Source organism: Lynx canadensis, chromosome D1 (assembly GCF_007474595.2).
Source record: "Lynx canadensis isolate LIC74 chromosome D1, mLynCan4.pri.v2, whole genome shotgun sequence".
Classification (NCBI taxonomy): domain Eukaryota; kingdom Metazoa; phylum Chordata; class Mammalia; order Carnivora; family Felidae; genus Lynx; species Lynx canadensis.
Genome location: NC_044312.2, coordinates 14564746 through 14591663, shown reverse-complemented (window position 1 = coordinate 14591663; position 26918 = coordinate 14564746). Strand labels below are relative to the sequence as shown.

The 26918-nt window shown below is 47.7% G+C and overlaps 1 protein-coding gene across 6 annotated transcripts in view; it reads left to right on the top strand.

Moving 5' to 3' along the window:
* The window catches only part of SIK3 (SIK family kinase 3), a 243572-nt gene that overhangs the window by 202663 nt on the left and 13991 nt on the right, over positions 1-26918 (top strand). For 3 of the 6 annotated variants that reach the window (XM_030331849.1, XM_030331846.1, XM_030331851.1), the window contains 14 exons: positions 9909-10027; positions 10578-10688; positions 10929-11072; positions 11498-11575; positions 12028-12137; positions 13455-13608; positions 13872-14027; positions 17175-17245; positions 19519-19662; positions 23342-23492; positions 24240-24365; positions 24613-24698; positions 25216-25325; positions 26286-26625. In XM_030331849.1, the coding sequence (XP_030187709.1) occupies positions 9909-10027; positions 10578-10688; positions 10929-11072; positions 11498-11575; positions 12028-12137; positions 13455-13608; positions 13872-14027; positions 17175-17245; positions 19519-19662; positions 23342-23492; positions 24240-24365; positions 24613-24698; positions 25216-25325; positions 26286-26625 (1900 nt within the window). The remainder of the gene's footprint in view (positions 1-9908; positions 10028-10577; positions 10689-10928; positions 11073-11497; positions 11576-12027; positions 12138-13454; positions 13609-13871; positions 14028-17174; positions 17246-19518; positions 19663-23341; positions 23493-24239; positions 24366-24612; positions 24699-25215; positions 25326-26285; positions 26626-26918) is intronic. The other 3 variants (XM_030331850.1, XM_030331848.1, XM_030331847.1) reach the window with 2 other exon arrangements.

Genomic DNA, 26918 nt, shown 5'->3' with positions numbered 1-26918 from the left:
GTTTAGTCTAGACCAGTGTTTTTGGATTAAAATTTTCAGAGCTTCCTGGAGAGTGGTCAGGGAAAAACCTTGAGCTGAAATTATGGAAGGATTAAAAGTTGAAACTTGCTGCTTCTCGAGCTGTCACAGAAGATGAGCCGTTGCCTGGCCACATGTGTTGGCAGCTTCTCTGACACTCCCTCCCAACTGAGGGAAAGCCAGCAACTTAAATATTTCGAGCACCAAACTCATTAAGTGCCAGTATATTTTTTTAAACCATCAGAGGCCTACTTCCTCAAGCCTAGTTTGTCTTATTCACCAGTCATGCTACCTGCTAGCACATATTGTAAGATCAGTCATTTATTTAACTGAAGGAAAATTAATTTGCAGTGGAAAACCTGCCGCGACAGCAAGCGCAGAGAGAGATCTCTTGTGGACAATATTTTTGAGTCCTTATTGATTAGACTTCATTGTGCCGTAATTAATTGTAATACTGCATAAGCATTTTATCACTGGGAACACAAGACCCAGGCTTACATAATGCTTCTGATGGAGACTGTATTGTACAGCCCCTGCCAAAAAGCTTGCACTTCAACGCAGCAGCTCTGCCCTGATTGGCTCCCTCATCAACATCCGCACAGCGTCGTGCTTGGCTAAAAGCACTTTGCTTAGAGGGACCGGGCCAGGAGATTAAAGTCGCTCACCCGCCAGTCTCCATATCCGAAGGGGCTCAGCATCCTCAAGGCGGCTCTCATACATTTTGGGGTATACTCCACTGCCAGTGAGAAAATCCGTGTAGCGCTTTCGTGTTCGTGAAAGCAGAAATCACAAATGGTGTCAGGGAGGAGGCTGGATCTACTCCAGAGTTAAGCAGGCGTCCCCTAATTTTACCTATCATAATGGGAAACCATGGGTAAATACTGGTGCTGCCTTATTTATTATTATCACTTTCAAGCAAACCGTCTCCGAGCTTATGTCAACCCCTTGGAGGAAAATAGAGAAAGGGAAGAAGTTCTAAGTGGAAGGACTCCAGAGGTTTAGGTAATACCTAACATTTATTGAACGCTTTCTTTGGACCAGGCGCTGTTGCATTAACTCGTTTTATATTCAGAACTACCCCCGTGAAGTAGGCTGACTACTGTCATTTGATAAGCAGGAAAATTGAAGCATGGTAAGGTTGAGTAACATACCCCAAATCATACAGCTGGTAAGCGGCAGAGCCGAGATTTGAACACTCGCAGTCTGGCTTCGGAAACCACCTAACTGTCTTTGATGGTATTTGAATTCTCAAGAAATACGCATCTGCCGAGTTATTCCAGGTATCAAGAGAGTCCTGGGGTGGATACCTTTGTCCATCTACATCTGGATTATGTATTGAAAAAAGAGTTAGTATCATGTACTCTACATTGAACTCTGGAGTAAAACTAAGGCAGAATTTTGTTCTATTCTAAGGATTGACATTAGTACTCAAAAACCTATTTGAATAATGATATGACAGTACAAGCAACAAAAACTTTTTTTACTGTGAACCTCAAACAGGACAGCCTCTAGTGAGACCCTCTAGCCGGCGGGGTGTCTCCCAGGTCGGGGCTGGAGATGATTGTCGGCCTCTCCAGCCTGTAAGCCAACACCCCCTGATCTCTGAAGCTTCATTCTGCAGCATCCCAGCCACCTGGGAAAACTAGCACCCAGGGAAAGTTCAAGAAAGAGGTGGTGGTTTTCTAATGAATGGAGATACATGGGCCACCCACTTGTTTTCCCATCAGTCTGGAAAAACTGCTGAAACCAAAGAGAAAAGTTTCTCCTCCTAAGCTTGTTCATTCCCTACAAGAAGATTTTCTGACCAGCCCCATCTCTGTTTGCTCACTTGTGCCAGGCTACCTTCCTTGGGCCTCTGTGTTCAGCCACAGAAAGTGTCTCACAGGGTTTAGTTATAAGGAACTTAGCATTTATTCCAGAACATTCTGATAACAATTTGCAGAAACTGGTGGTGCTGGGATCTGTATTCAGATCCAGCACTCTCCCATTTTCTTGTCTGATCTCATACTGTTGGACTGTTCTCCGAGGAATTTTACTGAATACTTCAGTCCTGGGACTCCCAGTTTTCTTTCCCCAAAAGAATGGAAAGCAAATGACTTCAAAACAAGACATTTTTTTTTCCTCAATGCCATTCTAACACAAGAGGAGCTGATCTCAATGCTTGTTTTTTATGAGTCATCTAATTACAGCCAACACTGTTGTAGATTGGGTTCCATTACAGTTAATTTCAAGAACATGTATTTTCTTTGGTTATGTAAAACTGTGGTATTGCCTATTTCTTTAAATAAACCCCCTTAACTAATTTGCAGGTTGGGGATGTTTATATATTTCTGTTGTGACGGTAATGTTTCACAGTTGAATTTGTGGAATAAAAAGCCTTCCGATCCCTACAGCACCATTGTTCCAGCAATAGGCAGTATAACAAAATTTCACGGCAACAACACCAAAAACATGTGTTTTGTATGATTGTGTTTAACATTTATGCAGCCTCTGAATGCATCTATAGGGTAGCATATTCAGTGTATTTACACATAGAAATAAATGTCTTATTTCAAGACCATTTGTCTACTGTGTTTAGATTTTAAAATAGTCACCATATAAAGCAGGTTTGACCTTAGCTGACAGCTGACAATGACAGGGTTTCCTTGGGTGTATTTAAAAAATGTCACTTCTGGGTCTTTGTCTTTGGTCAGAGCGAGGGTCCCTAACTCAGGCCAGCTTCTTAACCAAAAGAAGATGTCTTGGCAAAAACACCTCTGATTTCTTTTTGATTTACTTTTTAATTATTTCTATAGGCTCATAATGTTATAAGACAGACACACTATTTTGGCTGTGATTAAGACAGGACTAGGACATGATGACAGACTCTACTTTCTTTTCATTATGAAGAACAGTATGTTTTGTGCATGGTTTTCCTTTTGGGGAAAGGCAGATAGCATTAAAGAGGAGCTTGTGAGGCACAAACATGTGTCAGTCCAGAATATGTACAGTAAGGGCTCTGGTCAAAGCCATATGGCTCCATCCAGAGACTGTCCTTGTGGACCATTCATCTGTCTTGTCCAATTTGTCTGCTATCGTAGTATCTTTTCTCCCCCAGACTGGTACCCAAGCTAGGCAAGGCAAATGGCTAACAGAATCTGACAGTATATGACATAGTGTCCTTCTTCCGAAAAGCGTTAAGACTTTAGTGCCATTTAATTAAAAAAAAAAAAAAATACAAGGTTATTCATTTTCCAGGCAGCAGACGTCTTAGAGATTTTAGTAGCCAATTTATTTGTGTTTCCATTCCGGATTTTGAGATTTGAGAAAAATAGAGCCCTCTTTGCAATTGGAATTGTGCTGGGGAATTAAACATTTTATTAAGAACTTTGTTATAATTATTGAAGATAAAGAACTCTCGGGCTGAGTGCTTTGGAATTACCTTTGAACACACCTGGCCTCGACCAGAATGTCCTCACGTGAGATGCCTTCTCGTGTCCCCTTCTTCCAAGCACCTGGAAGAAACAGGAATTTCCTGAGTAATTGCTTCTTCCTCGCATTCTTCCCATGCCTCCTGGCACACAGATGTCTTCTGTTCCCCCGGCTCAAAGCAGTTTTATGTGGTCAGAAAGAATCTATGACTCAATTTCTTTCAGACCACTCCTCTGCCCTCAGAGCTGAAAGTGATTGCCTTGCCCTGTCCCATACTTTGGCATCACATGAAGGGCTTTGGCGATGGTCGGCATTCCCTCCATCTGTAGGATCGGCCTGAAGATTCTGATGATTCAGTTCCGCAGATCCCTGCCCACCCCTTCTCCTTGTCTGTGGCGCCTGGGTTGAGGAACCCTATTGTTTCTGGCTTTCCAGCAGGCTCCATCAGCACCAGCAAGAGTATGTGCACGGAGTTCGCTCTTGGCTGGAGCAGTGAAATCATCACCATCCAACTCGCCATTCTCCCTCGATGTTGTTTGCCAGTTAGTTTGTAGCCTCCTGACCATGAATGTTTTATGAACTTGGCTTGTAGGTGGCTCTATCATGATGGAACCCGTGGTGATTACATGGCATTTGATGATCAGAAAAGGAAAATTGATTTGCTTTGCTTTTTTTAAGGATATGCTAGCTACCAAGTAGAACATCAAGCATCAATTTATTTTAGGTGCTATATGGGTTACAAACTCTGGCCTTGGAGTAAGACTGACCAGAATTTGTATCCTGGCTTTGCCTGTTATATTCAGGTCAAGTTTCTTAACTCCTGTGATTTTTAATTTCTTTATCTGTAAATGGGTATGATGGTAATAGGCGTTTGTGAATTAAATGCTTAATTAACTTCAAGTGTTTCTTACTCTGCCTAGCCTCTAAGTGCTCAGTAAATGTTAGTAATTATTATTAAATAGTATTTTGGAAGGAATTGGTCTATTAATCTTGCATTCTCTCTCTCTCCCTATGGTGGTTTTGACTCTCTTCTCTCACCCTCACCCTGTTAACATGCAAAAGATACAGTGTTAATTCTTGCAGGCACATCCCCTGGGTTTATGGAAAAGACTTAGCTGCTAGGTGTTGTTTTATTTCATTGCAACAGAACCTCGATGCTGAGGCCCTGCCTGCACGCAGATGTCTACTCGAGCGCCCGTCTGATTCACAGGTTATATTCTCAACTTTGTGTGAGACAAAGGACCCTAAAGCTGCAGGGGAAAGCCCTGGAAACCGTCTGACCTAGGCTTTTGCTCCCAAACACTGCCACATCTCAGTCTGCTACGAAATGACAGTTGTCTGCTCTTCGTGGTGTGAAGCATGGAGAAGGCCCATTCTGTTGCGTATTCTCAGAATCCGATGAGGAAGGTTGTTTGAAGGAGCGGTGGCCGACCCGTCTAGCGTCTCGTAGTCCAGTATCGTGTCGGCATTCTGGGGGGCGTGTTCCGTGTCGGGTGTGGTAGGCGCTGTGGCTGCACAGCTCAGGCAGACCCTGGCTCTGTCCTCGCATCATTCTGGGAGCCCTTCTGATGACATCTCAGGTGCCGGCCTCTGATTAAACGTGTCTGGTGATAATGATGCTATTTCACAGGACGCGGATCATTCCCTTTTCACAGTTACATGGTTTTCGGGCTTGGAGGGGGACTGAGGAGTTCATCCTACCTGGTTGCTTCTGGACTTAACTTTGCAAGCGAACTCCTACTCAGAACACTAACCTGAACGGTGGATATAACATCAGCCGTACTGCACGTGTGGCCCTGCTCACCTGATGGCCCTTCTCGCTCCCCTGAGAGGCCCCCTCCTCAGATCCCTAAGACCCTGGCCCAGGAGTTTGGATCAAGTCTCACAATTAGAAAGATGTGTCCCAAAGTGAACTTGCTACTTCCTGATTATCTCGATCCAGGCCCCTGGAACAGCATGGTATCAATCCACTTTGTTTTCTATATAAAAGCCCTTCCCATACTCGAAGGACACCCTGTACACCCCTGGCTGCTGCACATACACCTTCTCTTCTCCAGGGTAGATCAACCCCGTAGCCTTTCACCTGTCTTCAGGGACCATGTTCTCAGACTTTGAGTCCAGAAATTGAGTTTTCATTTCTTCTCCTGGCCTCGAAACTTCCTTTAACTCTCTTTGGTGAATTTGATCTTGGTTTTTAATTCCCCTTCCCCATCCTTTACTTTAGCGCCCCCACCCCTCCACACCCCAGGCCAAATACTTTCAACCCCTTAGAGAAAACTGTTTATTATCAAGTTTCAAAAAGAAGGAAGGTGTTCGAGACCCGGTCCTCTCAGATGGAATTGCGCTGGCAGTCTCCACTAATTCCCATTTGAGGACCCAGCCCATCCAGCAGCTCTCTCTCCAGAGAGTCATCCAAACACCCGTCAGCGCCGCAGGGTAGGGCCTGAGCGGAGCATCCCTGTTAGCATTCTGTGGGCAGATCGAGTTTCAGGGCCCACGGCCATTCACACTGCCGGTGTCGGGGTCGGGTTCGGTGTCCTGCACGGGGCAGATTGAGGCGGCGGCTGCAGGGACCCCTCACTGGGCTGGCGCACACCAGCACTAAGAAGCGCTTCGGTCTCCTTGCCTGTCCAAGGGAGGGATCCAGGGATGGGGCCGTTTTTGACATTAAACTAGAGCACTTTGGCAGCTGGAAAAGTTGACGTGTGTGCCCTTTGATCTGAGGCCCTGTCTTCTTTCCACTCATTTGAATCGACTGTCCCTGGTTTATTGTGGAAGTAGGTTTGGGGCATTGATTGCCTTTGTCTTCACCCTCTGTCCATATTTTCTGTAGAATGGTGTGTTCAAATCTAGCTTGAATTGAATTTCACGAGCTGTGTAGGAAGTAGGAGTTGATGATAATATCTGGCTTTCTGCATTTTGTCATGTTTTACCATCTGTGCAACACATGGAAAGTGAGATTTCTGTTCCTTTGCACACTGGATATTCTGGAGGGCACACGTGATAAAAACTCTGGTCTCTTAGGTATTTTCACTGTCACCAAGAAGCCTTAACCTGGGACCCGTAGACTTCAGTGAATGATTTGGGGGCTCCTTGAACAGACCGAAATTATGTGCAATTTTTGTGTGTATAAATTCTTGTTCGCATTTTTCTGGGGAATTTCCAAGGCATCTGAAATCAAATAGTGATGAAGGATGGCTGAATACAGGTTTCAGGATCCCGAATTGAGCTAGCTACATCTTCAAAGCAAGGCTGATTATATTGGTGTTGATTTCTTTTGTTTTTAAGGAAACTACCTTGGAAATGCTGTCTTAAAGCAAGCCTGTAACTGAACGTCTTTCTGACTCGGTCATCTGGTAGAGGACTCACTCACCTTTCATGCACCACACACTGTGTGGAAACTGAAAGAAGACAGAAGAGTGCCATCTAGAGGCCCTAACCATAACTTCACCGCTTTCGAATCCGGCACAGGCCTCCCCACTACCTGGGGGTCTTTACTTGTAGTAACTTTTTAAATTAAGAACATGTTTTCCCTCCCAGGTGATAGCAGATCATAAAGGTGTGTGTCAAAGATATTTATAATCTGTACCATTGCTGCACTTGTGGGGTATAGCCTGGCTCCCCTGGAAACATAATTTTAATACAAGTGTAATGTGGATGGCGTGTACTCTGTTTCCTAGGTTCTTTCCTAAACCTACAGGTTTTAGGGTCTATGCTGCATTTGACTATATTTTTAATTATAAGGCAAGAACAAGTTGGTGCCTGCTCTAAAATCATTTTGATATAGGGACTTTCCTTTTTGTATTTTCTTTCAAAGTTAGAGTAAATTTAAAATTGAATAAATTGTCTTAATTATTCTCTGTATTCCTTTTAAGATTTAGAACAGTGTTTGCCAAATGGTGCAGAAACTGTGGGGCTGCAGAGTTGAATTCACTCCGGAAAAATAGATCAAACAGAATTAGTATCCACACGAAGGGTGGTCGAGAGCATATCTGTTTAGTCCCAGCCCCGCCGTTACTCTGCAGTGTTGAGCACGTTCCCGTGTTTCCTCTTTTATAAAGGGGGCTAATAATAGAAGCTAATTTAGGACTGTTGTGAAGATTCAATGAAATAAAGTTGGTAAGCACAGTGACTTGTATACAGAAAGTCTTTTAAAATCAGCACCGATTTGTCCTTGCTCTTACCACAGGCCAGTTTTATCTTCGGGACCGCTGTAATGAAATGGAAACAGACAGTTTTGAGACCTATATCTTACAGGGAATTTCACAGGTTTTTTTTTTTTTTTTTTAAGTATCTTTTTTGTAATTGAAGTGTCACTGACATATAATACTGTAGTAGTTTCAGGAGTACAACATAGTGATTCAGCATTTGTGTGCATTACCAGTGACCACAAGAAATCTAGCTGCCTACCATCTGTGACCCTGTGAAGTTGCTACGCTATGTTTTTGAAGTTTTAATTTATTTAAGTAATCCTCACACCCAGCGTGGGGCTCGAACTCCCAACCCCAAGATTAAGAGTCGCTCGCTCTTCTGACTGAGCCAGCCAGGTGCCCCTAAAGTTGTAACACTGTCATCACCTATGCTCCCAATGCTGCATATTGCTTCTTTGCTTCCTACTCATTTTATAACTGGAAATTTGTGCCTTTTATCCCCCTTCCTCTATTTCGTCCACCTCCTCACCCCCCTCCCCAGAACTGTAGTTTTAAAAAGCATTTTCACAAACATAATCTTGTTTGATTAGGATTTCCATAAATATTTCATATACTCCGTAGCTATTGATTCAGCTCCTTTTAGGTATAAAAACCATCTCTGCTATTGGGGGTTTGATACTGGAAACGTCGCTAAGAAAGACCTGGGCCTCACACTGTGGTCAGGGTAGCTGGACAGCAAAGAAGTAAATAAGGTGGTTTCAGAAGAAGTCATTTGTGTGGAGGGAATTAGTGTGGTGGACTAGAGTGACCGGAGGCCCACTTTAGACTGAGTTGGTGGCCAGGGAAGAACTCTCTGAGCAAGTGGCATTTAAGTTCTCTCCTGAGTGGCAAGGAGCCAGTGGTGTGAAGGTCCAAGGAAGCAGCAAGTGCAAAGGCTACCGTGGGGAGTGTGCTAAGCACAGGCACGGCCCAGAGAGATTGCCGGTGCCGCTGGAGCTCCGTGAGCAGAGGGAGTGTGGCAGAATGTGAGGCCAGGGGCAGGGATGGCGGCCTCTGGGTCCAGGACTTTGGACTTCATTCTCTGGTTGTGGGAAGAGACTGGCAAGTTGTAGGCGAGGTCGTGCTAGCTCAGATTTATGTCTTAGACACAGGCCCTTTGCTTCTCCCTGGAGACCAAATTGTCAGGGAGCAAGGGTGGAAGCGGAAAGACCAGCTAGGAGACTTTTGCAGGAGTCTAAGCAAGAGATGATGGTAGCCTGGACGAGGATGTTAAATGAATGGCTCAGGAGCTTGGGTCCCGTCCACAGCCACGCGCAGTCCAGAGGCAGCATGGCGCGTGGTTAAAGGGCGCCAGCCGAAGCATCGGACTGTCAGCTTTGGGATCTGACTCACTGTGTGATCTTGGCCACGTGTCTTGAGTTCTCCGTGCCTGTGTTTTACCATCTCTAAAACGGCAGTGACGATAGTGCCTTCCTGCTTAGGACTACTGTGGGGATGAGGTGAGAGAAGAGGAGTTGTTCCAGGCTCCAGAGACCGTGTGTTAGTCCTGCTCTTCTTATCATCGCCGCCGTCTTCGACACAAGCACTACTCCCGCATCATCCTCAATACCCCCAGCTTGCAGATGACAAAACCGAGAGGGTGGTTTTGAAATCAGAATATAGGTTCCTTGACTGTGAGTCCGTTGCACTTTCTGTAACGTAATATGTAGTATGAGCCATCCAAGAAAATACTCATCTGAATCTCCGTAGTTCCGAGCCCAGTTGTGTGCCCTTGCGAGTGTTTAAGTAAACATCGAGAAGATGATAAGTAAGGCAAGCAACAGAGTCCCTGTGTGGGGTAGGGAGCGTCCTGTGCCTCTCCTCCGACACCTTGGACCACTGGAAATTTAGATTTTGAGGTTGGAAGAGCGCTCTGGACTCCACGCCAGAAGCATTAGTATGCACGTAGTAATATATATAGGAAGGTAGAACTAAATGTTTTGAGAACTTTGTAAGATACTGTATCTCTTTAGAGGACACTCCATTATTCATTAATTGTGTGAAGTGGGGCTGTACATCATATAAACAAATGAAACTCATGGATTATCCCTAGACTGTCTGGTCAGACTTTTAACGAAGGTATTAACCCCACTGCCTCTTTCCTCCGCCTCTTCCTGCCTTTGCCCAGTCCCTTGTGGAGTAAGTGGTGAGGTAAGGAGCAAGAGAGACAAATTGGAAGCAAGGAGCTGGAAAATCCATCTGCTTGCCTTGCTTCGAGCTCCTCGGCTGCATGGGTACCTCCCTTGTTGAGACTGAACAAGGGACTGAGGCTCTTCTTGTCTGTTGCAGAGTGTGAGCACCTGATCCGCCACATGCTGGTGTTAGACCCCAGTAAACGCCTCTCGATGGAGCAGATCTGCAAGCACAAGTGGATGAAGCTAGGGGACGCCGATCCCAACTTTGACAGGGTGAGCTGGGTGCTGCTTGCCTCAGGAAGCTCCTCTTAGAGCTCCAGCCATCCCTTTTGCCCGAGATCGTAATCAGGCCAGGACCCAAAAAGATGGGTGCTGGGAACAGACTATTTTGTGTGTTACTCAAGCAGCGAGGGATGCATGCCAGCAAGAGGGAATTTTTAACCAGCTGAGTTGTTGGAGAAGAGTGATACCAGTCCCTCCTGCTTGTCCCCAAATCCTAGTCCCTCCTTGGCTGTCGAAACAGCCCAGATTTCTGGCTGCTCATCTACCACGGGGTATCTCCTTCCTCTTGTCTGTGTGTTCGGCTCGGTGGCTTCTGTAGCATACCTTTATTTAAACCGTTATGGCCATCCCAGAGGACCTCAGGAAAATGGAGATCTTGTCTGCCTACAGCTGAGTATCTAGGACTTGCTTGCTCAGGGTTGTCTGAGGCCAAAAATATCCCAAGCTAGGGGGCATGGAACAGCCTGTTTATTATATACGGTATGCCATCTTGACATGGTGAATTGGGGCTTTGATAGCTTGCCTTTTTTTAATGTTACAGTTAATAGCTGAATGCCAGCAATTAAAGGAAGAGAGACAGATTGACCCCCTGAATGAGGAAGTCCTCTTGGCCATGGAGGACATGGGACTGGACAAAGAGCGGACACTACAGGTATCTCTAAAGGAGTGGAGAACAAAGTAAAGTGTAGCCGCTTTCCCTCTGTCCTGACCTTTCCACGTTTTCTCCTCCCTGGGAACTTTAGTCTGTTTGTTTTCTTCCTGTTTTTCCTCTGCCCCTCAGTGAGCCTTGACCAGGAGAGGCTTGGTCTTCTCCTGTACCATTGAAAGGGTTTTGGTTACTGACATGCCATTTCACCAGGGTTTTCTACTCTTTTCCCTTCTCTCTTGTTAGTCATTAAGATCGGATGCCTACGATCACTATAGTGCAATCTACAGCCTGCTATGTGATCGACATAAGAGACACAAAACCCTGCGTGTCGGAGCACCTCCTAGCTTGCCCCGTGCCATGGCCTTTCAAGCACCAGTCAATGTCCAGGTGGGCAATAACTCCAGTGACCTGATTCAGGACAAGTAACACAGGGGAGGAGGGATGGGTACCCACTGCTCACTAAGTCTAAGAGAGTTACCTGTTCTTCCTTACCTCCATCCCCTCCCGTCTGTCGTCTCTTCCTTGTCAAGCAGAGGTCAGAACCTTTCTTTGACAGAGAGGATGGAAAGATATTCCAGTACTCAGGATGGACAACAAGAGTTACTTTTTTTTTTTTTTTTAAGAAACAGTCAATCATTGAGAGAGACTATTTTCTCTAAAGAAAGCTTCCTTGTTGTAGCTCCTAAGGGCAGAAGAGCCAAAGACTCAGAGGTAGAAACATAGACTTTAGCAATCAAGAATCCTTTGAAAGACCATTGTTGTTTCCCTCTAGCACTTGAGATAAGGGTATATACATATGTACCACTTTCCAGGCGGAGCAGGCCGGTGCCACCATGAACATCAGCGTTCCCCAGGTGCAGCTAATCAACCCTGAGAACCAGATTGTGGAGGCGAGTAGTGACCTCTGATGGGTGTCAGCCCAAACCATTTTCTTCCCCATATTTTTGCTGCTTTTCCTGGCTTCTTATTTAGAATTACCTTTCATTTCTTTTCTTCCTTTTTTTTTTTTTTTTAATTAAAAAAATTGGGGGGGGGGGTGCGGTGCGCGTGGGTGGCTCAGTTGGTTAAGCATCTGACTCTTGGTTTTGGCTCAGGTCACAATCTCACAGCCCCACTTCGGGCTCCACACTGACAGCGCAGAACCTACTTGGGATTCTCTCTCTCCCTTTCTTTGCCCCTCCCTGCATGCTCGCGCTCTCTCTCTCTCTCTCTCTCTCTCTCTCTCTGTCTCTGTCCCTCCCTCCCTCAAAATAAATAAATAAGCTTAAAAATTTTTTTTAATTAATTATTTGTTTTGACTTACTTTTGATTTCTGATTTGATTGTATTTCTTTCCACCACAGCCGGATGGGACATTGAACTTGGACAGTGATGAGGGTGAAGAGCCGTCCCCTGAAGCGTTGGTCCGCTATTTGTCAATGAGGAGGCACACAGTGGGTGTGGCTGACCCACGGTGAGTATCTGGCCAACAGCCCTGACTCTGAGTTCCTATCATGGTTCCTTTTTCCTGCTTCATTGTGTTTCCCAGATGAGATCGAATCCAGTGGCCAAGACATGTGTGTACCCAGTTCAGTGTCCCTGGTAGATACGTGGTAGGCCGATGGCCGCCATCACGTCAGTTGATCACAATACTTTGGTGAAGAGCATGGTAGCATCTTGGCTCACAGATGGGCTGTGAGTCATCACAGTCATCACATTGACTTGGCTCTAAGTCAAATAAAAGTACCCCTTAAAATTCATCTGAGTTTGACGTCTTTCAGAGATGTTGTTTACTACATGTTCTAATGTAAAACTCAACTAGGAAGGGATGACTAATGATACGGCGTAATTTATGTAAGTTAAGAATTAAACTAAGTGAACAAGAATCCAAAACCGTACCAAATAAGTACGAGTTTCCCAAAACATTTTCCCCAAACAGTCCTTTAGCATGATGCCCTCACAAGGGGAAATGTACCGAAGGCTGGCTCTGTCTGTGTTTGTTCTGCATTTGAAGACTTTCAACATTAAAAATAGCCTTACCTCTTTTCTGGATATTTCCTCTACTCTGTTGGGAAGAGGAGGTTAGAGCAAGAGTTCTCTTGAGAGTTCAATTAGGGGCAAAGCTAGTGTTCTTATGAATTCCTTTTTCCTCTGAGCGATTTCCAAAAAAGCCTCCCGAGGCCTGCTGATTGCTTGCTTTACATTTCTCATTCTCGGCCTGTGATCAAACAGGCAACAGGGGAACATTCTGGCTACGAAGACTGTCAGCTGCAGAGGGGTGGAGTCCTGTGTCACTCTGTCAGTGGAAAGATCTCTTATTTGAAAGCATGCTCTAAACCTCACTGTTGGAGCATGAGAGCCCTGCACATCCACTACTTATCTGTCCCATCAGGCACTGACAGGAGTAATTACATTCTTTCCCTGGTGAATCAGTTGCTACTTCGGGAAGCCATTGTTTCAGTGGATGGTCTGTGTCCTCCAGAAAGTTGCTGTTCACCTCCAGGCTTTGAAAACCCGAACTGGACCGGTGCCACTATTTCCTCTTGGCTCAAAGCTGTTGGTTCTACATGAGAGGTCAATGAAGAATAGCAAGCCCCAGTCCCAAACAGTAGAATGGCAGAGAGCCAGATTCCATACACTAGGCTTCTCCTTGCTCTGGGGCCTTAGAAGTACAAATTGAGGAGGAAAGGAGAGACGTAAAATATGTTGTGCTGAACTTAGTAGTGTCATCAGTTTGGGGATCCGAGTAAGAGCATTAACCCACCTCCTCTGTCATCCTGTTTCCTTCCAGCACGGAAGTTATGGAAGACCTGCAGAAGCTCCTGCCTGGTTTTCCTGGAGTCAACCCTCAGGCCCCATTCCTGCAGGTGGCCACTAACATGAACTTCATGCACAACCTGCTGCCCATGCAAAACTTGCAACCAACTGGACAGCTTGAGTACAAGGTACCTGGATGTGGGAGAGGACTTGCCCCGTGGAGAAACACATTTGAGCTTCCTCTGAGAGCCTTTGAGGGACCTCGCCCAGGATTTAAGGGTATCCTTATAGCGAAGGCTGATTTCTCTTGCACAGCAGCTTGGGTGACAGGGAGGATCAGTCTGTACATACTTGAAGGATCCCCTCATTTCAGTGGGCCAGAGTACTGGTCTTTTCTCCCTCCCCCTTTCCCCTCTCACCGCTCTGTCCTGCCCACTTGTACTTGCGACAGGAGCAGTCCCTCTTACAGCCTCCCACCCTACAGCTGCTGAATGGAATGGGCCCCCTCGGCCGGAGGGCATCAGATGGAGGAGCCAACATCCAACTACATGCCCAGCAGCTGCTGAAGCGCCCACGGGGACCCTCCCCGCTTGTCACCATGACACCAGTGAGTAGCGGCACAGGGCCCGACCGACTTTCTCAGAGACTTTTGATAAAGAAGTTGCGGGCCTACGGCTGGGAAGCCAAGGTCACCAACCTAAATATTGGAATGTCCTCTTCCTCTAACGTCTGATGCTCAGCGTATTCCCATTTTCTTCAGGCTTGTAGGATTTTCCAGACTTAACGTGTGGCGAACTCCTTTACTTAACCAAACAGTTACTACGCTGAAGCCTGTTTCCTCAGTGGGCCACTTACAGGCCCCCCCCCCCCCACCTTGAGTGCTGCCACAGCCTCGCAGGCCACAGTGAGTCGCAGTGGCCTGACTTACACAGCCCTCGCCCCGTAACTCCTCCCTGCCAGAGGGCGGCGCCTAACAGTTTTCTCTAGAATGCACTGCCCTTTATGCTGGCTTGCAAGATTATCTTGTCACCAGCCCTCTCTCCTTGATTAACACTACTTCACATTTTCAGTACGACCTGGATTAGTCGATTATTTGGCTTCCATAAACTCTAACCTAGTCAGTTGGTATCTCTCAGCCCCATCTTTTTTATTTTTTATGTATATAGAGAGATACATGCACGCACACATAATGGTAACCTTCAAAGATTCTTTTCCTTCCCTGGGTTCTGGTTATTTTCCTGTCGTAGGTAAACTCATTCTTTCGTTCATTCGTTCAGTCCTACAGCACCCCATGATTGGGTGCTAATTACATCCATAGCCCTTACTAGGTTTTTAGGGCTCTGCTTCTCAACATACCTCTTGTTGAGGACCTTTTTCCCCCTTCAATCCATCATGGGATTAATACCTTTGTAAAATACAAAGAAGTGAATAATCAGAGAAATAACAATTTTAAAACATACAACATACAAGGCTAGATTGTCAACAGACAGAATTGCTCTGTTAAATTGCTATAAAGGTTTCTAAAAGCTTACTCTTTATTTCTGTACTAACTTTACCATGGATTGGTAACAAAACACTTTGTGGACCCACACGGGTCCGTGGGCCACACTTCCAGTAACAGGGCTATCGGGAAAAGGAAGGATCAACATATGTGAAGTGTCGGAATAATAGTAAAAAGCCACGTGTGATTAAGTGCCAGAGTGAGTGTTGTGGCCTAGGCGGTGGCAGAGGCATTCAGGGAAGGACAAGAACAATGTAGGTTATGAAGGATCGGGAACAGCTCTGTGGGAGGTAGAGTGACATACTCTGTCCACTGTAACTTTTTGCCAAGGTCACTAACAAACTTTTGTTGGTAGATCTGGTGGGCATTTTTAATCTTTACCTTTTTGGATCTTCCAACCGTATTAGTCACTGCTGACCATTTTTTTCTCTTTAAAACACTGTCTTCTTTTGGCTTCTGTGATACTACATTCTCATTTTCCTCCTGCCTCTCCTTTTCCGGTTTCTTTTTCTGCTTGTTCCTTAAAGTCCGTGAAACCCACATTTTATGTTAGGCCCTCTTTCCATCTCATTTTACACACTCTCTCTGGATGATCTTGTCCACTCGCATAATCTCAGTTACCGAGTGATTCTTCAGCTCAGAACCCTCTTCTCTTCTGCATTCTCCACTTCGCGCAGCTGACTGCCTCCGGCAGAGATTCAGTTGGTTATCCCAGAAGTCCTCACAATTTGAATTCGACATGTCCTCAAATGACTGCGTGTAACCTGTTTCTCCTCCTGGGTGACAGTGACTGGCACCGTTGTTCTCCTGGTTACACAAGCTAGAAATGTGGGATCTGTCTTAACTCTTCCCTCTCCCTCATCCCTGTATCAAGTCAATTATCCAGCGCCTGACTTCCGTCCTCCACCGCTCCTTCCGGAAGTCGCTGTCATCCTTTGCCGAGATTGACACAGTGGCCTCCTAACTAGCTTCCTTGCCTCCGGTCTTGTCCCCTAATCCCCACCACCAGCCCTTCTCACAATGCAACTCGAGCAAGCTAGCTTTCTAGAGTACAAATTTTATTAACATCACGTCCCTGCCTGAAATCCTTTAGTGATTCACCACTGCCGCTCCTCAAAATATACTTCTTAATGTTATATTCCAGGCCATTTATAACTGGCCACCGTATCCCTCTCCTGCCTCATCCATGGCCACTTCCTGCCTAACCCTGTTCACTCCAGCCTCAAGGAACTATAGTAAGGGATCTGAACATCCTAGCAGTATTTAAACATTGGAATTACTCCCAAAGTTTTTGTTTTGTTTTATCGTGATCGTCCATTAAGGAAAAAAAAAAAAAAAAAAAAAAAAAAAAAAAAAAAAAAAAAAAAAAAGCTCTTTTGTGATAATGGAAGTATGACATTTTGCTCTAGTGCCTGAAGTTTGGTGATTATGAGAGCCACCAGGCTGTGAGGAGCTATGAAGGATGTTCAGCACTCCCGTCCTCACGTAGATGAGGACGTCACAATAACGCGTGCATTGTGGTGGTTCTCAATGCACGTGTGTGTTTGGGTGGGTGGCAGCTGTTTTCAAGCATTGAATTGCAACTGCACAATTATATGTGTACTAAAATGTGCTGTTAAAAAACCATCACGCTTTTCTGGCACTAGAGACATCTGAACACTGGTGATAAAATTAATATGAAACAACAGGTCAGTGCCTAGACATTCCAGGTAAACAAGCTTCTACTGTATTTTCAGGTCCTCAGACACCTGCAGGCCTGCTCTTTTCTCTCAGCCTAGAAACCCCGAAGGCTGTGACCCTTTTCCTCCATGCGCGGCCAGCTCCTGTCTACCCTTCAGGTCTCAGATGAAGTGTTACATCCCCCCGAGATGCCGTTAGAGGACTTGGGCATGCTATTCTGTAATTATCTGTTTACTTGTCTCTGTCCTCCACTGGACTGTAAAATGAGGGCAAGAACTGTATTTGTGAATTCACATTTTGTCCTGGAACATAGTAGGCATTCAGCTCTTTGTTGGATGAATAAATGAATGAATGAAGATGACTCAGAGGAAGAAATCCAAATTAAAACCACCCGAGCGAGGTAAAAATGGAACGCTAGAAGGGCCTGTGAAAGTCCTGTATAACCCAGGGGTCCTGGGAAAGTTTCGTAAATAAGAAAATGAACAGAAAGGCCTGTCCCACGTCCGGTTTCTAGAATAAGAGCTCCTACGGAAGAAGCACCACCTTGAGCTTTTCCTTCCTGTCTCTCTCCAGGCAGCACCGGCAGTTACCCCTGTGGACGAGGAGAGCTCAGATGGGGAGCCAGACCAGGAAGCTGTGCAGAGGTAATGTGACATCTGGCGGTGCTCGCAGAGCATCCTTGGGCAGGCTCCCCCTGCAACCAACGAAAGGTCACCTCTGCCCAAGGAGGTGGTACAGTGCAGCTTCGACATTTGTGTGGTCTCTTTGCTCAAGCCAGATGGCATGTTCCTCCCCTCATGGAAGTAACAGAAGACTACCCAGAAAATGTCATTTCTGTAAGCACCACTGGAAGTCCCCTAAGTGACAGCAATAACCATAAGAACTTTTTCTCTCCTCCCTCCTTCCTTACTTGCCCCCTGCCTTCATATTTGCAACTCCGATAGTATTCACCAGGCGCAAAGCCTGCTCCTACCTGCCAAGAACTGTTTACTGAAAAGGAATTGGCGATCTGGGATGACAGTGATCCTAGCTAGTCTGGCCATGGACCTCTGGCATGGACTCTTCCTTTCCAGGAGAATGAATGCCTCTCGTACTGTTTGCCGTGTGCTTCTTCCATCCCCTTGTACCAACAAAGAGATAATGAAAAAAGAATATGGGATTCGGACCAGGGACAGATGCAGATATCCATTGTTTGCAGAACCTTGTTGAGAGATGCCTGACTCGCAGAGAACGGCAGTGACCATCAGGCATGCTGTACTGTTCACTTTACCTCAGCCCCCGTTAGCCGTGGTCTGCAGCCCCGTGCGTGCCCCCCCCCCCCCCCCCCGTGGGAATTGTCTTTCTTATTTCCTGGGAAGGGCCGGGGCGGGGGTGGGGGCGGTTTGGACCAGAATCCAGCATGTATTTTCCCAGAAACACAGGTATCCTTCAAGATTATATGTTTTTCCCTTGAGGGAAGTTGAAATAAAATGGTTTTCACGGGCTCTCGGGGAAACTTTGGGTGTCTTTATCAAATGGGTATGAAACCGCTGATGGCTTTCTCTTGGGCCAGTTGACATACCACCAATCACTCTATGGTCCGTTAACTGTTTTTAGCTTAAATGGGCAAAGTAGTTGAGAATGAAGCAAGACCACTTTTTAAGAACCTGACAGTTGCTGGCCAGTACTCTCTTCTTACCCCCAGCAGCTCTGTATGTGAGAGCTGCTGTTGAAAAAGAAGCTGGTCCCATTTGGAAAGAAGAGTGGAGAACAGGGTGTTGGCAGGCGGGTCAGCCAATAGAAGAAAAATTGTGGTAACCTTTTTTTTTCTTTTCTTTTTTCCCCTCTTGATGCTGTCGTTTCTATAGTTTGCTGATGGGCCCTGCTGGTGTCCTGGAAAAAAAAAAAAAAAAAAACAAACTAGGAAACTTCCTGCCTTTCTACCGTAATTAATTAGATAGTTGCGTATCACTTTATCTTCTTTGTCTTGGATTTTACTTCCTCCGGCTCCACCTTCTTTTTTCTCGAGACCAACATTTAAAGGGTGTTTAGATGGGGTACATCAGCCCATCAGTGCTGATGTAATGGGGAGGGATAATGCTTCTTCTGTGCACACCCAGGAAGAGGAGCAGTGACAGGAGGAAGCCGTCAGCTAGATGAAGGGGGGCCCATAGCTGATGTTTGCTATTGACTAAGTAGTGCATCCAGTAGATCATTAGAATAAAAGTCATTAGCTTGTCAATTCCTAAGCTTTTGAAACTTGAGTTTTTCTCGCCTTGCCTTTTTTTCCCCTAAAACCAATTCTGAACATTTCATGTGGTTTCATTTCTTCATCCTCTAGAGAATGTGGTTCCCTCGGGACGACGTCCGTGTTTCTTCTCTGATGATTGACTTACAATCATGGGGCAGGAGGGAAGGGGGGTTTTGAAAGCGCTCAGCCACAGTTGGAAGGACTTACAAGTGAGGACAGTCTCAAAACCCAGGGGCCATTGGGATCTAAAGACTCCATGGAGCCCTTCTGAATATCTCTCTTGGCTCATCTCTAGGAATAACTCTTAGGGCTCATTTCCTCCGACTTGGATTTTGGAAATTTGGAGGGCAAAGAGGAATAAAATTAACAAGTGGGAAACAAATTCTTCTTTCAAATGGCATGCAGTAAGGAAAATCGATCTTCTTTGTGAGCTCCCATCTGTTTTCTCTCTTCTCTCGGTGGCTGCTCTCAGGTCCCGAATCCAGCCGCTGCAGCGGTAAGCCAGCTTTTGTTGGACAGCTGAACGTGTCTCACTTCCATCCAGCCAGGGATCTGTTTGCCGCTGAGCCCTTTCTGAGCTCTGGCACGATTTCATTCTGAGTGCTTTGGATGAACTTCTGATGCTTCTTGCTGAGGAACATTCCTGTCTGTCTTTTTTACTATGAAATGTGTTCCTGCCTGTTGCAGGTACTTGGCAAATAGGTCCAAAAGGCACACACTGGCCATGACCAACCCTACAGCTGAGATCCCACCGGACCTACAGCGGCAGCTAGGACAGCAGCCTTTCCGTTCCCGGGTCTGGCCTCCTCACCTGGTACCTGATCAGCATCGGTGAGTAGCCACATGAGCTACGTGAGCTCCTCGAGGCTCATCGGGCAGGCACCCTCCTTGCTGTGCTTCCAGTGACGGTGACCCGCATCGAGGCTTTAAACAGCATCCTGAGCTCACATCTTCTCAGCTCCTTTCACTAAGCAGTGCGCAGGGCAGTACGAGATTCTTCTTTCCCTTTCCCTTGTAGACATGTTTATGGTCTGCAGTTGATTCTCGTGATTCTAGGTGTTGACTCAGAGATGAGATTGAACTTGAAACCTGCAAGGAGGCCAGCTGGAAATGGGAGGATTTGTAGCCATATCGATAGACTGGACCCTTAGTAACCCGTCACCTTCCAAAGCCTGAGCATTTCTTACCATGTCACCACTGAACAGTGAGCTTGGACATGGAGGAAGGAGCATCCCTTTGTGAATGGTGGAGCAGAGATACTGCATTCTCTTGAGTGTTGTGCTCAAGAAGTCATTCTTGCAATAATATTCTGAAGGCTGAAATCTTTTACTAGGTCTCTGTTACATTTGTAATTCATCCTCTTGAAGAAATAACAAGCGTAAGCTTCCTGGCCAAGGAAACGTCATAAAACTGAGTACAAGTAAGCCTGGGAGCACAGGGGAGTGACCCCTGCCTCTGGCTTAAGAAGGTGACTACCTTCTGCAGACACCTCGACGACTACAGTTCTTAGCTGTGTCCACCCCAAAGCTGTCCCCCGTCTCATGGGCCACACTTCCCAAGCCACCACCGATTGCTAGAGCTCATTTTATTTCCATCTCGTTGGGAGGATGGTGAAAGCAGCCTTACTTGGGAAAGTTGAAAAGCAGTCGGGTTCCAAGGAAAGGAAGTTTGTGGATGCGTTGTTATTAAATCTGGTCGCCAGCTCACACTGGCGAGCTTGACAACAGTGTTTTTATTGTGACTCGTTCCCCGTCAGGTGTCCACACAATCAGCAGGGACAGGTGGACTCTGTGCAGACCGAGACATAATCAGTGCTGCGTTGGCAACTCTGAGAGAAGGCAGATAAGCTCTTCGAGACGACCGTGAATAACCGTAAAAATGGTCTGGTAGGGACTAGCAGGAATGGCGGCTCTCAAATAAAACGGTGTCCCTGGCCCGGAGAGACAGTGTTGTTCCGAGGAGAATCTCTCAGGACCTGCGCTGTGAGGGCTCTGCACGGAAAGGTCCTCGGAGTAGTTATTGGAGGGCTGCCCCTCCCCACCCCATCCCAACCCCCGCCATAAATTTTCTGTGATTTCTCAACAGCTCTGAGCTCTCCACTGTTACCTAACAGAACCTCTGTCTCTTTGTTCCTCCTTGTTTCTGTCCTCCCTGCCTCCACAGCCTGACAGTTTTTTAGCCTCTGTCAGGGTCTGCAGTTGAGCTGAAGTCCGTCGGGTGTCCCGACTTGATTGAACGCGCTCCTCAGGAGATAGTCTTCGTGGGGAAACGTGAAGATCGGCCCCTGCCCCACAGTCAGCCTTTATCGCGGAGTCTCGGGCCTGTTTACGCTTGTTTAGTGAGGAAGGCCACGGTGGCAACAGCCCCGTTTGCGTCACGGCTCCCTGTCAGGGCCTGGCCCGCTGAAAAATCTGTCCGCCGTCTGCTTTCGTGTGGACGCTCGGTAGAGTGTTTCAAGGGTTTCCTGTGGTCAAGCGAGTTTGAATTGGAATGAACGTTCGATGAGTGGCACCTCGTGTGAGGTGGGGCACTGATACAAACTGGTGTGTGCGGAGGGGGTTACTATAAAAATATGGCAACACCAGAGACCGAAGTCAGTCTTCAGAGGAAAAGAGAAACTTTGCAAAGCCATAAAACACTGGACTTGAGCGGCCGAGACAGATTATTGAGTCCTTCTCATTTTCTGGGGACAGAAGAGGGGTCTCCTCAACCTTTTCAATCCTGAAAGTATAATTTAAAATTAAAAAAAACAACAACTTATTTTAAGTGTAATTTAAAAAAGGAACACAGAATGGATTTTTTTTTGAGGTGGGGAACCAAGTTCCTGTTTGAAAAGTGTAGTGGGAATATCAGCCCCATAGGAGGCTGTCCCGAGCTCGAACGTGATTGCTGATAAAAGTAAAACACAAATCGGTCTCGTCAGTGCTTCCGAAATGAGCAACTGCATCGGAACCGTCCCTCCCGAGTTTCTGTGCCGGACTGACCTGGGTCGGTCCTGAGCTTCTGGAAAAGTCATGAAACACCTGGGCCTGGGAGTTGCCACTCTGACAGAAGAGAGTGGGTTTTGTGCAGTCAGGTCGTATTCACCACCCTAAGAGCACAGCTTTCTGAGGGAATCCGAAACGGGTCCAGTGTCAGAAAATATTGAAAGCCTGAGGCTCTGATTTTAGGAGAAAACAGTATTATTTGCCTGCTTTGACTCCAGACCCTCAAAGTAGAAACAAGACTAGGAAGTACTGAGATGTTCCTGGAAAGAGGCTTTCGTGATTGCTGCCTCTGGAGTGTGTCTGCCAAAGTCACGTGTCTTGCGTTACACCTGTGTGTCCGTGCTCATGTCCTGCGCGCACCTCCGTGCCGAGCTTCGGGTGGAGCCTGACCCCAAAGTCCTCCTTCGCGAAGGCAGGGCAGAGGGCTTTCCCCCGCGGCCAGGACCCCTGACTGCTCTGCACGCAGCCATCAGAGCCTCCGAGGCCCTCCCCATCTGCATTGTATTTGAGCTCGCTGCTCACCCTGCTTCCTTCGCCTTGTTCTGCTTCAGTCCAGAGCGAGCAGCTAGCCAGGCGGTACAGCATTTCACCCGTGGTTCAGTGTGATACCATCTCCGCCCTGGACATGAAACCCTGATCCTCTCCATCAGCTGCTGGAATGCTGCCTGGGCAGTCTTTTATCTGCTTACCTCAACCCATAAACATCTCGTTCTGATTAGGTGACAAAGGTGTTAGCTTCTGACTCTGATGCTGTCATTCTTTCTCTCTGTGAGATACTGGCTGTGCTCTGACTGAGCAGTGGGGTTTTGTAGGCAGTCCACACGATTCCTCTGTTGTTAGGGGGCTGGGGGGAGGCATGCCGCTCTGGGCAGTGAATTTTCACAGCGGGCAACCTTATTTGCGTTGACCGGTTTCGCGTGCAGGATCTTGAGGCCCACATTCCTTAAGAATGTGCGGTCTCCATCTGGGGATCAAAAGCCCCCCCCCCCAACTTTCCTCCCACATGAACCTCCACCCTCCACTTTCTGGCACAGAACCTATGACTTCCAAGCCAGGCCTTTGCCACAAAGCTGACTGTAGTTTCCTTCGGGTCATACAGAGAGTACTGCTCAGGGAAAACTGGGTCAGACGGTGAATTTTAGGTTTCGAAAGACGCTAGAGAGTCCCGAGTTTGAAAACAAGAGCCCCCATACAGCTTGGCCTGAGGGCTACGGAGAGGCTCTTCTCTCTGACCTAGTGTATCTGTAAGAACTGGATGTATTTGATTCCAGGACCTCACCGGGCTTGGAAATTAAGCCAGCTCAAGGTAAGTGGAAATGGAAGACGTGCGGCTGGAGTTCTGTAAAGGGCAGCAGGCTAGGGAAATGGCTGGCCTCTGGAGATGGCCCGGAAATGGCGTAATACACAGACAGGGCTGCACGTGCAGCCAGCCATCTTTGCGTTCTTCTGGAACAGCAGTCCCTGGGTGATGTGGTCAAAGGCCCTGAGTCCTCGCCCCTGACCTTCTCTTCCCATGTATTTAGCTCTACCTACAAGGACTCCAACACCCTGCACCTCCCCACGGAGCGTTTCTCCCCCGTGCGCCGGTTCTCAGATGGGGCTGCAAGCATCCAGGCCTTCAAAGCTCACTTGGAAAAGCTGGCCAACAGCAGCAGCATCAAACAGCTGCAGCAGGTAATGGGAGAGACGGCAGGCACCTCTGGAGAAGCGTGGGGAACGCAGAGCAATAGCGTGGAGGACCGGGGTGGCAAACCTCGGCCCTGTTCGTGTCAAGGTTCAGATCCGTGTAGCTTCCCAACGCCCTTTGCTTACTCCCCGGTATGTACAGCTTTCCCCAGGATCAAACTTGCTCAGCCCACGAGGGTCTGGGTTTTTCTCCTGTCAGTGTAATATTTAGAGAAGGACTTCCGGGCTTGGGTTTCAGTGGGAAGCCCCAGGGAAGATACCTCTAAGCAAGCTTGGCATTCTGCTCCTGACTTCTGGGCACTGGCCGTTGCTGGAACCTGCTCAGTGCTGTTACCACCCAGCACACCCTCCGGTGGGGAGGGAGTGGCGCTCCCAAAGGAAGGAAGTGTACCTCCAGGCTTGTGTGAAGGGCCACCGTCCTTCCTGCCTCTCTGATGACCAGGCTCCAGGCGACGTGTGCTTCGTATACGGATTGCACACCGGACGCTCTCTCTCACACACGGGCCCCTCTTGGCCTTTTCCGTTCACTCACCCAACACGGAAGGTGAATATATCAAGTACACGAATACCCGCATACGTGCGTTAGTTGCTCTCTGAGGACCCCGGTCCTCTCTCGGGGCTCTTTCTGCCCACAGGACCTCGGGGGGCAGGTCTGCATCTGCCGACGTCGCTGCATGCGGGGGCGGGGTGGGGGGCCGGTTGCAGCCCACCTGTATGAGCTGCCTTTCCCTTCAGGAGTGTGAGCAGCTGCAGAAGATGTACGGGGGGCAGGTTGACGAAAGAGCCCTGGAGAAGACCCAGCAGCAGCACGTGCTGTACCAGCAGGAGCAGCACCACCAGATCCTCCAGCAGCAGATCCAGGTGGGCCTCCACTCTCCGCTGTCTCCAGCTTGTGTGGGGCGTGAGGGTTTTGGAGGAGGCCACGCAGGGCAGAGCGGACTCGTGTTTGTGGTTGACACGTGTGAGGAGAGGTAACCAGACTTTCCGATGAACCGCCAGAGCATGAACCTCAGTCACAGACCGCTGTTTCTGTTTCTGGCCTTCCTGGGAACAGCTCCGATTCATCTTCAGGCTCACGGTCCTTTTCTCCTTTCCCCCATATGTTTAGGATTCTATCTGTCCTCCTCAGCCTTCTCCACCTCTCCAGGCTGCATGTGAAAATCAGCCAGCCCTCCTCACCCACCAGCTCCAGAGGTAACGAAGCACTTGTTTCACGCCCAAGCCGCTGCCTCTATGGCTTGCCGTCCTTGGCCCGACTCGTATGGGAGACTTGGACTGGCTGTAGCGTTCGTCTCGGAAGAACATATATGAAAAGTGGAGAGGTCGACTTAAACGTTAGCTGCCTCCCTGAAATCCTGACTTTATTTGGTCCTTGTGCCACTTCATTTTCTTAGCCCCACAGGCAAAGTAATCTGGCAGCAAGACAGGCCCGGACACAGGCCCACTGTGACCTGTGCCTCCCTTTGTGAAGTCTGGGAAGATAAGACGTGGGTGGGTCCTAAATACACTGTGGTAGGTGGTTTATGGATATTTTTCTAGCCCGGAGTCTTATCAAAACTAAAAAAAAAAAAAAAAAAAGTTTCTGCTTATGTGTATCCTGTGACCGAAAGTAACATCAGGGGTTATATTGTCAGCTCAGGAAATTTGCTTATTTATCTGGTTTTGTCTTTTGCTTTTGTTTTGTTTTGTTTTGTTTTGTTTTGTTTTTAAGGTTACGGATCCAGCCTTCAAGCCCACCCCCCAGCCACCCCAACAACCATCTCTTCAGACCACCCAGTAATAGTCCTCCCCCCATGAGCGGCGCCATGATCCAGTCTCACGGTGAGTGCAGGGGCTTAGACTGAGCCATGAAAAGCCACCTGGAGAAAATCAGTCCTAGTGTTGAGCGCAATAGGATTTAAGGGTATAGGCTCTGGAGTCAGACTGCCTTGGTTTGAATCCTGGTCCCAGCACCTCCTTAGCTGTGCAGCCTCAGATAGGTTACTTAACTTCTGCATGCCTGCACTTTTCCAAATGTAAAAGAGCGAAAATAATAGTATTTAATGAATAAATCTGAAAAGCACTTAGAAGTCTTTGGCACAAGATAGTTCTCGATAAAGGTTAACTGTTATTAATATTTTCGATAAAACCCCCTCCAACCCTACCGAATAAAAAGCTGCTACCAGAACCTTCCCCATTGTCGTGCCTCCATTTGGTTCTCCGTTGCACGTGTGGGATCCTCTCTTGTGGGTGTTTAGGAGGAGGGAAGGATGAGTGTTCCCTAATTGGTATGGGTCTTCAGAGACTGGCGATCTGAGGATTTAGTATTGCCCAAACTGATAGTCTCTTAAGGAACGCCACACGGTGTAGATCCCCTGAGGAGTCTGAATTGGTCTCTGGGCCCTGCCTACTCAGTGTGGGGTCCCCCGACCAACAATACCAGCAGGAAAAGTAGAGTCTCAGGTCCCATCTCGAGCCTGCTCAATCACAGTCTGCATTTTAGCAAGATCGCTGGGCCATTTGCATGTATGTGTGAGTTTGATAAGCACTGCCCTAGATCAGAGCTACTCAAAGAATAGTCTGGGACCAGCTCTCAGACAACTTACTTGAAAATACAGATTCTGGGGGTAGGACCCAGGAATCTGTGTTTTACCCAGCCCTCCAGATGAGTCTTCCACACGCTGAAGTTTGTGAAGCACCGATCTAGATGGCATCTGGTTTGAGTGTCCTCATTGGCTCCTGCTGCCTCCAGCTGGCACGCAGCCCAGGCGTTTGGTGACTCTAAGGTTCCTCTCTCTCCAGGTGCTGCGTCGCCCTCCCAGTTTCCGGGCTTACCCTCCCGCAGTGCTGTCTACCAGCAGCAGCCTGAGAACTGCTCCCCCCCTCCCAGCATGGCCCTCACCTGCCTGGGCATACAGCAGCCCGCCCAGTCACAGCAGGTGACCATCCAAGTACAGGAGCCTGTTGACATGCTCGGAGGCATGCCGGGGGCCACTGCGGGCTCTGCTGGGCGGGGCATGTCCATCAGCCCCAGTGCCAGTCAGATTCAGATGCAGCACCGTACCAACCTGATGGCCGCCTTCAGCTATGGGCACCGCCCCCTGTCCAAGCAGCTGAGTGCCGACAGCGCGGAGGCCCACAGGTGAGGCTGCCTGAAGTCACCAGCCATCTGTCTAGGTGGTCCGGGTGGGAGGAAGCCCCTTAGCAGGGTGAGAGGGGAGAAGGGGAGGAGAACTCATCTGGCTGGGCTGTGCCCGTCTCCCCCTTTCTAACGTCAGGGCGGGTGGCTAGGTGGTGAACCTGAAACCTGTTTATTGACAGAGGAGGAAAGTGACAAAGCTGCCTTCCTCTGTGTCTGCAAAGAAGAGAATGGCCCTATTAGAGGAATTTCTTAAAATGCCAGTTGTCCCTTGTCTGTCTCAGGCTTCTTTCCCT